Below are 11,909 nucleotides of genomic sequence, written 5' to 3' on the forward strand. Positions count from 1 at the left end.
TTATATTCCTTTAAAAATTGTCCTAGTCATGCTTTGTATTCTCAAACATCTGGAAAAATAAGATTTTTAGAAACTTGATTTTAGACTTAACCTTTCTAGCAACTGTAATAATTATCTGCAGGAATCTCATTAATAGAACCTTGCAGTTATTTCACATCTGCATGTACATGTGTGTGTTTACATACCACGAAACATGCTGTCCAGTCGTGAGGGACACATTCTGCTGGACCTTGTGATGAACAGTGAAACTGACCAACACATGTTGGGAGCAGCCAGAAGCTTCTTTGGACAGACATTCAGCATAGTGTGACCAAATGTCAAAGTCGACCAACCTGTCCCCACACCTACCTGACTGAGCTTTCATTTCAGCCCAGGGAAGTTGGGGATATTCTGGCAGTCCTGCTTGCAGCCTGGAGGCTGACTCCCATTTGATCTGGGACTCCTGAAGCTCTGATACTCAGTTCTAGGATAGAGTGCCTGGAGTATCACCAGACTATCTACCTTCAGGCTGACTCTGGAAGGCATAAAGTCTAAAGCCTGAGGCAGGTATAAATTAACACTGCAGTCATCTGCCAAAACGGCTACCCCAGGGGTTGAGGTTAGCCTGGAAACCACTGGTTTCCAGTTCTAGCGAAGGCAGACTTGTGAGCAAGGTGGCTACAGATGATCTAGAACTGTGATGGACTGCGATTCCAAGAGAGAGTCCACGAGATGTGCTATTAAAAAAGTAGATACCCCTAAGTTTCCAGGGTCCTTACAACAGATTTTTGAAAGGTAGGTACAGAGCTCTGAATTGCGCCAGGACTGCACGTAAGAGGGGCACTAGAGCCCTGTCTGGGAATCCACACACATCCCTCACCCCCAGGATGACTCTCACAAAACCATGCAGGCTCCCTGCTAGACCTGACCGTGTCATCTGAAAATTTGACCAGATTCTAAAAATACATGGCAATTATTTTTTGATACAAAATATTTAATTTATGTCTGGGTTTTTAAATGAAAAATAATTGACCAGAAGAGACTAGAAAAAAATTCCACATTTTAGATACTATAGACTTGATTCTTTAATTGGATCATGGCCTCCAAGATTACAATTGCTGAATATGTTTGATTTTTATAAAGTACATGCAGTTTCTTCTAAGAAAGAGCTATAGAAACTGTGAAGGTGCTGCAGCCCCATCCCGGTGTTGTAATTCTGTTGTTGTGATCCCACTGGCCAGGTTCAGCATGCCATTTTTTTTCTCTTGAGCTATGGTAATCAGCACAAATAGAGAGCATGCTAGTTGGTAACAAACTCTTATTTCCTTAGACTGACATATTTTATCAAATGCTCAGCCCTCAGCAAAAGCTGCTTCCTTCCTTACAGTGGCTGCCCTTCAATACAGTGTGATTGTGGCTGCTGCTGTTTTATCTAGGTGCTTAGTTTGGCCTACCAAAATAGCTGACAAGTCCACCTCCCCATGTTTGGGAACCTGACTAGTGCAGTTGATGTGTACATTTAAAAAAAAAGAAGATATATACCTGCACTTACGCACGGAATATAATTCATTTGCCTCTATTTCTTACTTTGTGCTGACTCTGTTAAACAGAGTAACTGCAAATACTCTGTTAATTGGAGTAACTCCTCCTATGCAGCTATTGAGTAAACCAGATTTCTGACACCAGAGATCAAGGGAATTGTTAATGCTAAGCTCAATGATATTGAAGGGCTTATTGACTTCATGATGCTAAGATTCTGAGCTTTAAAATGTACTAGTGTCTTGGGTTGGTTTTTTTTTCTCAATCCTCTTTCATTCTCTCTCTTCTTAATAAAAATACTAACTCAGTATAGTAAATATCATAAAGAAGGGGCTTCTCTACATTAGTCGTAGTTTTTCCTTGTTCCATGGTTTTTTCCTTAAAAGCATCAGACTTCTTGATCCCAACAACCATTCCTGTATTTTCAAGTCTGTGTTCAGAACAATTCTGCTTCCCACTCCCAAAGTAAGTGGGAACGTCATTGGTATAAGAAGCGAAGGAGGGGAGTAATAGAGATAACGGTACTTCAGCCTTGCACATGAAAAATCCAAATTCAATAGCCCGCATCTTAATATCTCCTGCTGCTTACGTGCTGTGTAACTCTGAACTGAGAATCTTTTTGGTCTTGTTTTACCTCTTCACAGGTGAGAATAATGGTGCTTTTCTCAGTGTAGAAGGGTCTAAGCAACACCTGTTGATGTTGGTGCTTGAATTTTGGGACTGGATGTGAAACTGAGACAAGGGCTGCGTGTCTGGCAGGGCAGGGAAGAGTTTCTCATTATCCCTTCTTCAGTCCAAACTTAGGGAAAATCTTTTTCATTCCAAAACAGAGGAAACCTCAAAACTCACTGAAGTTTCATATTGGAATAACTGAAGCTGAAACCTTGCACGTTTCTGAACTATTGTCCTTAAGTCAGCCACCTGGGTGATAGTAAGCTGAGCAACCTCAGCACTTTGAGGCAGTAGATTCAGTGTGAACTGCTAGAACCCCGAACAGATCAACTTTCTGCATTAAATTAAATGGGTCCACTGGAAAAAATAGAGTATGATTGTCCAATTAAAAAGCATCCCATGCATAAGCACAAGGGGAGAACAATAAATTTTAATCTTGATGTTTCCTAGGTTTTGAATGTTTCACTTTATGAATTTATTGTCTTGTGATGACATCTTCCTTGTGTAATTCCCTCCACTTTTGTTTTAACACATACAGCAAAAGCAGTTCTGTGACACTAATTAACAGCCTTATGATTCATAAGCAAAAATGCAAGCTGTGGATCTTCCACCACCTCCTGCAGACTGAGATAGGGCAGTAACTGGTGGTAATGGTAAGCTGCCTTACTGCTGCCTGAATCTCCTGTAGTGGGAAGATTGGGGATTTTGCCACTGTGTTTCACAGATACTAGTTGACAGAGAAGGACCAGTTTACCCAACACTGATATTTCCAGCCAGGTTCTGAAGAGCACTGGACATGGGCTCTGCTGCTCTTTCACCATGAACTTAATCGTTCTTGCTGTGCTCTTTCTCATGTCTGGCTCTTAGCTCTCTCTCCTATCCAGTTCCAGTCTCCCATGTCTTTAGACCATCTCTTCCTCACCTTCTCATCTTGCTTTGCAGCAGCTTTTGCAGTCTTTCTGTCTGCATCCACTTCTTGCTTCCTTTCCTCATTTCCCAAAATTAGCAAGAGACTTATTTGACTTGACTCTAGCAAGGCTTTGCTGAGTATGACAGACAATTTGGCTGAATTTGGACTGGAATTTCTAAAAGTGGCAAAGGGCACAAGCTGCACAAAAATGATTGCCCGCTCCTGGAGGTCAGGCTGGGGGTGCTCAAGGATCTTAAAAGACCATAAAAATATACCAGCATGCAATAAGTGGTATTTTCCTCTGCAGTCTTTCTCAGAGATGGTACTTAGGAAACTCTTGATCCAGACAACAAAGTGTGATGATAAAGCCAGAAGCACTGAGAGTAGCCTTGCCATGGCAGCACCTTGTCAGGCTTCTGCTCAGTGAATTTTTCACCTCTTTGAAAGTCAGAACTAATGAGCAAGATGAGTCATGGCAATGTGTGTGTGTTAATGATCCCTCCGGATTCCTCCACCTCACCTCACTTCTAACTCAGTCTGAGCATAGTTAGAATGCCATTTTACGTTTAAATAGTTAATTTCCGATTCTAATACTAGTATGTTGGTTATTTGAAAATCCTAACATTTTCAAATGGAGTGTGGAGAATGTCGCATTTCAACTTTGTTGATCCACCTCCTTGTTCAGAAGCAATTGAAACGGCTTTACATTATAGCCCAAAATATTATAGCTCATCAGGCTATGATATTTGTCACTTGTAAAACCTAAGAGATGAAAAATAAGGATCACTTCCTGACATTTTTCAACCTCTTAAAAATCCTAACATGTCTGTTTTGTTTATCTTATAGAACATTCTGGTTCTAGGTCAGTTCTCAAGTCCTTATTTAACCCAATTTTAATATTTTGGATAACTAAATATTTCGTTGCATAGAGAGATAAAGATAATAACATTTTACACTGACAATTTTAAAACTCTAAAGGTGAAACAAAACCTGCAAGATTTCTATATACCACATTTAATACCCACATGTGTTTATGTGTGTATATATGTATATAGAGAGATATATGCTTGTCTAAAATCCAAAGAAATTTAGTTACTAATAAGTCTGTTGAATGCTGTCAGACTTCAAATATATTTTAAGTGCTGTTATTCTTCACTCTTCTGGTGTGGTGTGTTTGGATGTGAAAATCACTTTACATGACTTCTGTTCTTCAGTAGCTGTACGTCAGTTTCTTAAGAAATGGGATTACATCTGAATCTATGCTTCAGTCTGCAGGAATTGGAAACAAAACTTTAAGTTATGACCAGAAAAATTAAAATAACAGGGGGGTTAATGTTTTCTTTATCCAACCATTATCAAATTTCCTATTAGGGTTTGACCCTTTGACACAAACTCACTAGCTTAAATACTCTGGGTTTTCTTCTTTATGTGATTTCAGGAGTCTCATGTTGAGACTGGCCGAAATTCTAGCATACTTACTATTATGGAACAGCTGGGGAGCAGAAGCCATACATCGAGTTGCCATTTGTTTTTCCTTCTTGATTGTGTGTACGTGTGTGAGTTCGTAACTGTTTTCACAGACTTTAAGCAAGCATTTCAGACAATGTTTAGGATGTATCTCAGTTGCTATGAATAAGGTTGCTGGATCTGGATAATGTTATAGAATTCTTTTCTTTCTCTTTCTCTTCCTTTTTTTTTTCTCTTTTAATGCTTAGTTGGTAAGTATGACGCCGGATTTCAGAGCTGTTGCTTCATTGCACATAACTAACTCATCACTCTCTTTAACCTGTAGCATGAGCAGAAATTGCATAATGAAATTCGAAATTCCGTTTTCTGTGCTCATCTGTTAATACCCTTCAATCTCTGCGGTTCGTGTCTCATGTCTCACGCCTGTTATCTTTTATCTTTTCTCCTTCCCCTTCCTCACTTCTTTCCACTCCTCCTTCCTCATCACTTCTTCATTCTCAACAAAGAAAGAAATGCTGTGATATTTCTTCTCCTTCCAAAACCTCCACTAGAAAGCATTGGCCACATCAAGGTAAAGGGCAAAGGCTTGAAACGGAAGGTCTTTCACGCTAGCTGTGAATGGTATGCTGTGCAAAACAACAACGGTTATTTTCTGTTCTCTAACTTGCACCATTTGAAATGCTTTAATTCCTTGTAAAATTAGAACAAGATAGAATTTCAGAAAATGAGAGTGCATGTTTCCCTGCCTGCCTTTTTCTGTAAGGCACAGTGCGTCAGGCATTATCATGCTTTTCCAGATTGCTTGGCAATGAAGTACCTAGTTCATGAACAGAATTACTGTCACCAGCTGGGGACAAATAACAGCCCTTTCTCCTCCCTGTCACTTTGATGGGTCATGTCAGTTTGAAAAAGATAGAAAGTATGGTGCTATCCCTCTGGAGCAGGCAGGTGATGGGCCGGGCGAGGAGGCCAGCCAGGTCACTAAATCACAGAACTTTATGCAATATGTTTTAAATGTACTCTTAAACTTCTTACCTGATGACCTTTGATTTTAGAGGAGTCTTTCAAAATAAGTCATGCTCACTTTTGAATGGGTTTTGCACCCCTCATACATGAAATGTATACTGAGGGGGGGAGATCTGCAGTTCTGATCATGGCATTATTACTGTTTAAAAAAATTACCAGTAATAGCATGATGTGGAAGAAATAGCGAGTGATCTCTGGCTTACTGAAGTCAGCAGGGGTTTCCCTACTGACTTCTCTAGGACTAAGCTTCTGTCCGTAATTTGTATAGGTCAGAAGTGACCACAGTGGTGACAGGTATCTGAGTTCAGTCAGGTTGTCAGCCTCTCTAAATGGCTAATTGAAATGCAGTTTTGTTTTGTGGTTACGAGTTCACAGTGTTAATTTTCTGTACCATGGAAAGGAGAATGTAATTTTGGTTTCGTATTTTCTCTTTTCCTTTTGTATCTTTGTGGAAGAAGATTTGGAGATGAGCTGTTTGTGAGAAAGAGCCTTGTCCTCTTGGCAGTGAGGACTGAGGGCCCATTGGAGCATAGCTCCAGGTGCTGGGCTAATGAACTACTCCCCGTTGTCTCAAATTCATCTTGTTCCTTTTACAAAGAAACGTTAACATATAGTACATCCAGTTAGTATGATCTGTTCAAGCTTCTGCCTTGTGGACCCTGTAGGAATTTGCCTTTTGAAGCACTGACTAAAGTTGGGATGGGAGATACTTTGCTCTCCCATTTGGCCCCTGATTCACTCCACCTCTTCAGCTGCATTCCTAGAGCTCCCTTCATGCACAACAAGCTGTTAACCTTCATGTTCTCATTAAAGACTGGATTCTTCTGGGTTGTGGTTTGAATAAGAACTCCCTACCCCTGCGAGGGAATTGGAGGTGTTTGTTCTCCCTGTTAGCAAGAGAACACCACCCACTTCAGTGCTGCCTCAATTCCTGAGAGCGAGGGGGTTCTGCAGTCCCATAGCTCAGTAGTGTCTGGCATCCTCTTTTCTCTAGAGGTGGATTTGTGGCTGTTGAGGTACATGCAGTACCATCACCCACAGCTGGTAAAGGGCTAGGAGATGCTGTGGGTGATGGTACAGCAGCACTGAAATTCCTCTCTGCCCCCTGTGAATAGATCCTGAGCTGCGAGTGCGGAAGGCAGCACTGACCCATCTGGTTCTTGCTGTCCTCTGCAGGCTTCTGCCCAGAGACTCAGCCGGGAGAAACTCCAGCAGCAGCAACAGCACAGGGGGATGGAACAGACTTAGCCTCTCCAATGTCTCCTCGGACTAGCAAGAGCCGCATGTCCATGAAACTGCGCCGCTCCTCTGGCTCAGCCAACAAGTCCTGAGTGGCGAGATGCCTGCAGCTTTCTCGTGAACAGCGATCGGCCACCCTTCCTTCCCACAGTGACTCACTGCTTCCCATTAGAATAATGTCTCTAATGCGCGTGCCCGTCTCCTGCATTCCCCTTTTCTGTATGTTTTATTTTAAACAGTGACACTGGAATTTTACTTTAATGTTTCAGCTTTTGGTTTTTTATCAAACTTCAGGCTGCCTTTTTTTCCTTTTTTTCTTTTTCTTTGCAGTGCAGTTTGTCCTCTGCACCTTTTACCTTCCTGGATGATTATGATATCTTAACAGTAGTCACTTTTAACTCTGGCTGATCTTGAGTCATATATGAAATTGGAAACTGCATTTTGAATACACTATATTTATTGTGCCCCACTGCAGTTTTCTCTGTAACAAAGAAATATGTACAATTTGAAAATGAATGTACAATTTTAAATTGAAGTTGCATTTGTAAAGTCTTTGTCAGATGTCACAATGTTAATGCACAGGACGTGTACAGGTTATTTATGTTAAGAATAAAATAGTTCGACGGCCTTTCAAGCATTGCAGAGTCCAAATGGAATAACTTGCTCATAGCACCAAATCTTTCTTCACAAAGCAACGTATTGTTTCATAACTCTGCAGGTGATGCCATAATCTGTGCCAGAAAAACAGAAAAATCACTGTGCTGAAATTTTACTTATGCCTGGTCCAACTGGTATCAACAGTAAATGCCATCCAGTTCCATGGGGTTTTTAGCCTTTATCATCACCAGGCTGCTGGGTCTAGAGGTAAATTCTTGTTTCTTATATATTAAAACAAAACAAACAAAAAAAACAAACCACAAAAAACAACCAACCAAACCACCAAACTTTCCTGATAGAAATTCATGCTCTGATGATGTGTGCTAGGGGAGAAAAGGGAACATCCTCCAGGAGCCTGGCTGAAATGCTGACAATTCCAACCCTGTGACTGCAGATTAGTACGCACGTTCCACCCTCCCAGAGGTGCTTTCCTGCAGAAGATGAAATGCTCACATTTTGAGTCTGGCAAACAACAAAATGCTGTTAACAAAATGTAGCATGACATCGGTACTAACTGCATGTGTAAATATATCTTATGGGCAACAATAAAAAGAGAAATTATGTATTGTCATTCATGTAGTATCTACAGATTTGTAATGGTTGAAGAGAAGACATGCTATTTAATAATACAATAAAATTATTCTTACCACCTTTTGGAAATTGGTCATTCACCACAGTGATTAGATTCTTACTCCAGTTGTCAACTGATTGAAGAACAGTGTATTAGGTGTGGAGCAGTTAAGTGTGATACATGGCTTAGTTTTCATTTGTAGTTAAAAGTACACACAAGTTCTTGGGGGCTCCTTCCCAACCCACATACTGTACGCCGTACTGCCGACAAGCTTCTCCCTGGATCTAGTAAATGGAATGCACGCAGCTCCACAGGTAATGCAAAGCACAGGATGTTCCCTCCTGCAACAACAGGGCTGGTTGTTCCAGCGCTAACTGTAGGAGCAGTTAGTAATCATCAGGTTTCTGTGGTCCAGAGCCCTTCGTCTTTGACCGCACAAGTGGAGAAAGGAGAGCGATGACTCAACACAGCAACCTTCTCCAGGGGAGAACTCGTCTAACTGCAGAAACGGGCATTTTTAGCTAAGTCTCCGTTAACTACGGAGTGATGGGTAAATGCACAACTTAAAATAACATGCTTTATTTCTGGCGTATGAGAAGAGCAAGCCGCTAGTTCAGCCTCCTCCATCAGAAGGCAAATTTGACTGCTTTAGGTTATATTCTAGGTTATATTGTATTCATTTGTCCAGGTCCTGGAACTAAACCAAGAAAGTCCATGAAACACATTTCAAATAAAGCACTTGGCACTTGCTTCAGCATTTGGGTTGAAACACACGGTTCTTTTGTCATGTGTAACAAAATATAAAACTGCAGCAATAACTGCTTTAGAGGATGCTGATCAAGAGACTGACATATTTTGCATGCTCATTTCGGAGAGGGTGTTAGAACAAAGACTATGGCTGGGATCAGTTTGGTTCTTCAGAAATCACCAGCTGACCCACTTTGCCCTGCTGAATTCAAGAAAAAGGTGAGCTTTGTTTTAAATCCTTTGTTGAATTTTGCTTGCCCTTATTTTTGGCCTCACTTCCTATCACATTTAGAAACGGGCACTCCTGCGCGGAGAAATAAATAAATAAATAAATAAATAATAAATACCGGCTGAACTGTCAGAGCTGGTGAATGTGACAGTATTTCAAAGCATCTGCCCAGAGCACCATCAAAGCCAGGGAATACGTGCCTCGGGTTGCTTTGCTAAAGGTAGGTCTCATTAGGGAGAAGGACAACAGCCCACCACCCGCACTTCAGCAGCTCACAGGGAAGAGGGGTCGGAGCTTGCCCAAAAAGGCCAGCTGCAGACAGGGCCCCTCTGCCTGCCACACCACAGGGGCTGGCAGGGCCTGGTAAGACCCACCTGTGCCTTGTGCCATTGTCAGTGTCGCACTGACGAGGCACTGACAGTGGGTTTTGAAATGGGCAGCTGCTCGAGACGTGCATTTGCCTACCACACGGTCGCTAGCTAGAGCACAGGAACACAGAGCAAGCGGGAGATGCGCACTTAGCTATAGAGGTTGACGCCTCGTACTTTAATTAAGCGGACAGCATAATTCATTTTCCATACGCTTTGCTAGCTACTGTATGACTTGACATTGACTTAATACGAACATTTACCTTCTCAACTACCTTAGTACAGCGTACAACAGACAAAACACCTCACAATAACTTAAATGTTGAAGCTCAGGGGCTAAGGCTATTAAAACAAGGTCACTAGATTAGGCTCCTTTTGTCACGAAAAATAATTCCTCTCTTTAAGTATCATATATACAGCTGCACTTCTATCTGAGGGGTAGCTACAGAAGATGTAGTGAGTAGACGCCTGGCTCCCCGTATCGCCGGCGTCCCAGGGCCAGGCTCCCTGCGTGCTGCGGCCAGCCCTGGTTCGTGCCCACACCGCCAGTCCCCCCTGCGGCTGCCCGGCGTCCCACGGACCCCTCTGCGCTCCCACCGCCGCTGTGAGGCTCGGCACGGGCGCTGCCGCCCGCCCCGGCAGTGCCGCCTCTCGGCTCAGCCTTCCTGCCGCGGGGCCGAGCCCCGGGACCCGCCAACCGGCGAGGGCAGAGAGGGGCCCTTGGGTGGCCCCTCGGCCGTCGCAGCCGTGACTTTCCATAGGAATTACAGCGGGGACAGGACTCGCTCGGCCCGCCCGGGCTCCCGGCGCAGCCCCATTCCTAGCAGCCCGGACGGACGGGCACCTGGAGCAGCAGGACCTGCCTGCTCTCCGGCGGGTGGCACTTGCTCGCGTGTCGCGCCAGCCCGGGCGCGCTGAAGAAGGTGGCTGGGCAGTGCTTGCAGGGGAAGCCCTGCCGCTCACCGCCCACCGCGCCGCCCTCGGGGGGCCCTGCCGGCGGCAGCAGCAGCTCCTCCCGGACGGCGTGCCACAGCCGGTGCTTGTCCCTGATGTCCGCAGAGGGGAAGCGGGCGCCGCAGAGGTGGCAGGCGAAGGCGACCTGGCCGCGCTCCGGCGGGCCGTAGGCGGCGGGCCGCGCCGGCCCGTGGGTGCCCAGGTGCTTGCGGAGGTAGGCCTGCCGCCGGAACCGCTTCTGGCAGCAGGGGCAGGCGAACGCCTCCCCGACGGGGCCGGGAGCGGGGCCGGGGGGAACCTGGGCGCCGCTGGCGCTGTCCGCGCCGCCGCGGTGCTGACGGGGCGGCGGCGGCTGCGGCGAGGGCGCGGCGGGGCCGCGGGGCCGTCGTTCGGGGCTGTTCTCCTTGCCCGGCGGGGCGGCGGCGGCGGCGGGGCCGTCGGAGCTGGGGCCGGGCCGCGGCTTGTGCCAGCGGCGGTGCGAGGCCAGGTTGGCAGGGCAGCTGAAGATCTTGTGGCACTCGGGGCAGCGGTACTCAACGCGCACGATGCGGGAGCAGCGGTGCTGGGCCAGCGCCAGCGGGTCCGCGTACTGCTCCTTGCACAGCTGGCAGATGAACTCGCCCAGCGGCGTGCGCCCCGTCGGCGGCCCCGGCCTGCCCTCGGGACCCTCCTCCTTGATGCGCAGCCCCAGCACGGGCGAGGTGGTCACCTCGTCGGCGAAGCTCAGCTTTCGCGTGGCCTTGGCCTTCTTGGCCGGCGCCTTGGCCCGAGACGGCCGCTTCAGCGCGGGCACCGGCGGCGGCGGCGGCGGCGGCGGCGGGACGGGCAGAGGCGTGCGGGGCTGCAGCAGCAGCTTCTCGGCGGGCGGGAAGGAGGCGGCCAGGGGAAAGGACTCGGCGGAGGCGGGGGAGCTGAGGCACCGCTCGAAGAGAGCTGCCCGCGGCCCTGCGGCGCTGCAGGGCCCCGCCGTGCCCCAGGCGGCTGGTCCCTCCGGCGGGGCCAGGCCAGGGCCGCCGCCGCCGCCCGGGGGCCACGTCGCGGGGTACGCGGCGGCAGCGCCCTCCTCCTTGCCGCCCTCCTCCTGCTCCTCCGCCCCCGGCCTGGCGGCGGGGCTGCCCGCGGCGGCGGGCGGCAGGGGCGGCGGCGGGGCCCGGTCCGGGTCCCGGTCCCGTGGGCGCGCCCGGTAGGAGCCGCCGGGGCGCCGGCTGCGCTTGACGAGGAACCCGCGCGGCATGGCGGGGCGGGGCGCGGCGGCGGGAGCGCGGCGCTGCCTGCCCGCGCCGCATTTATACCCCCGGCGCCCGCTCCCGGCCGGGCGTCATCCTCCCCCCGGCGGCGGCGGCCAATGAGGAGTTGGGGACGGCGCTGGCACCGGGGGTAGGCGGCGGCGGCGGCGACCGGGCCGGGCCGGGGCTCGCCGCTGCCGGGGCGGGCGCGCTCGGGTTGCGGGACCGGGCGGAGTGTCCCGGGGAGCGCAGGCCGCCGCGCGGAGCCGAGGGAAGCGGCGTTCTGCGGGGCTGAGGGAGGTGAGGGGCCGGGAGCGGGGCTCCG

At 47.9% G+C, this 11,909-nt stretch overlaps 2 protein-coding genes across 7 annotated transcripts in view; one reads left to right on the forward strand and one right to left on the reverse strand.

Moving 5' to 3' along the window:
• Positions 1-8,149, forward strand: part of RALGAPA1 (Ral GTPase activating protein catalytic subunit alpha 1) — a 131,819-nt gene extending 123,670 nt beyond the window's left edge. For 5 of the 6 annotated variants that reach the window (XM_065686270.1, XM_065686272.1, XM_065686276.1 and 2 more), the window contains one exon: positions 6,770-8,149. In XM_065686270.1, the coding sequence (XP_065542342.1) occupies positions 6,770-6,924 (155 nt within the window). In that variant the 3' untranslated portion in view covers positions 6,925-8,149. Of the gene's footprint in view, positions 1-5,073; positions 5,189-6,769 lie in introns of all 6 variants that reach the window. The other variant, XM_065686275.1, reaches the window with a different exon arrangement.
• A 1,383-nt stretch (positions 8,150-9,532) lies between these two features.
• Positions 9,533-11,592, reverse strand: INSM2 (INSM transcriptional repressor 2). The gene has a single exon (XM_065685270.1). It carries the CDS (start codon positions 11,590-11,592, stop codon positions 10,225-10,227), a length of 1,368 nt encoding a protein of 455 aa, XP_065541342.1. The 3' UTR covers positions 9,533-10,224.
• Positions 11,593-11,909: the final 317 nt, after the last annotated feature.

Source organism: Lathamus discolor, chromosome 6, assembly GCF_037157495.1.
Source record: "Lathamus discolor isolate bLatDis1 chromosome 6, bLatDis1.hap1, whole genome shotgun sequence".
NCBI classification, from domain to species: domain Eukaryota; kingdom Metazoa; phylum Chordata; class Aves; order Psittaciformes; family Psittacidae; genus Lathamus; species Lathamus discolor.

What these genes read in the sequence shown, in the direction of transcription:
- INSM2 (XM_065685270.1), bottom strand. Translation starts at nt 11,592, where the DNA reads ATGCCGCGCGGGTTCCTCGTCAAGCGCAGCCGGCGCCCCGGCGGCTCC.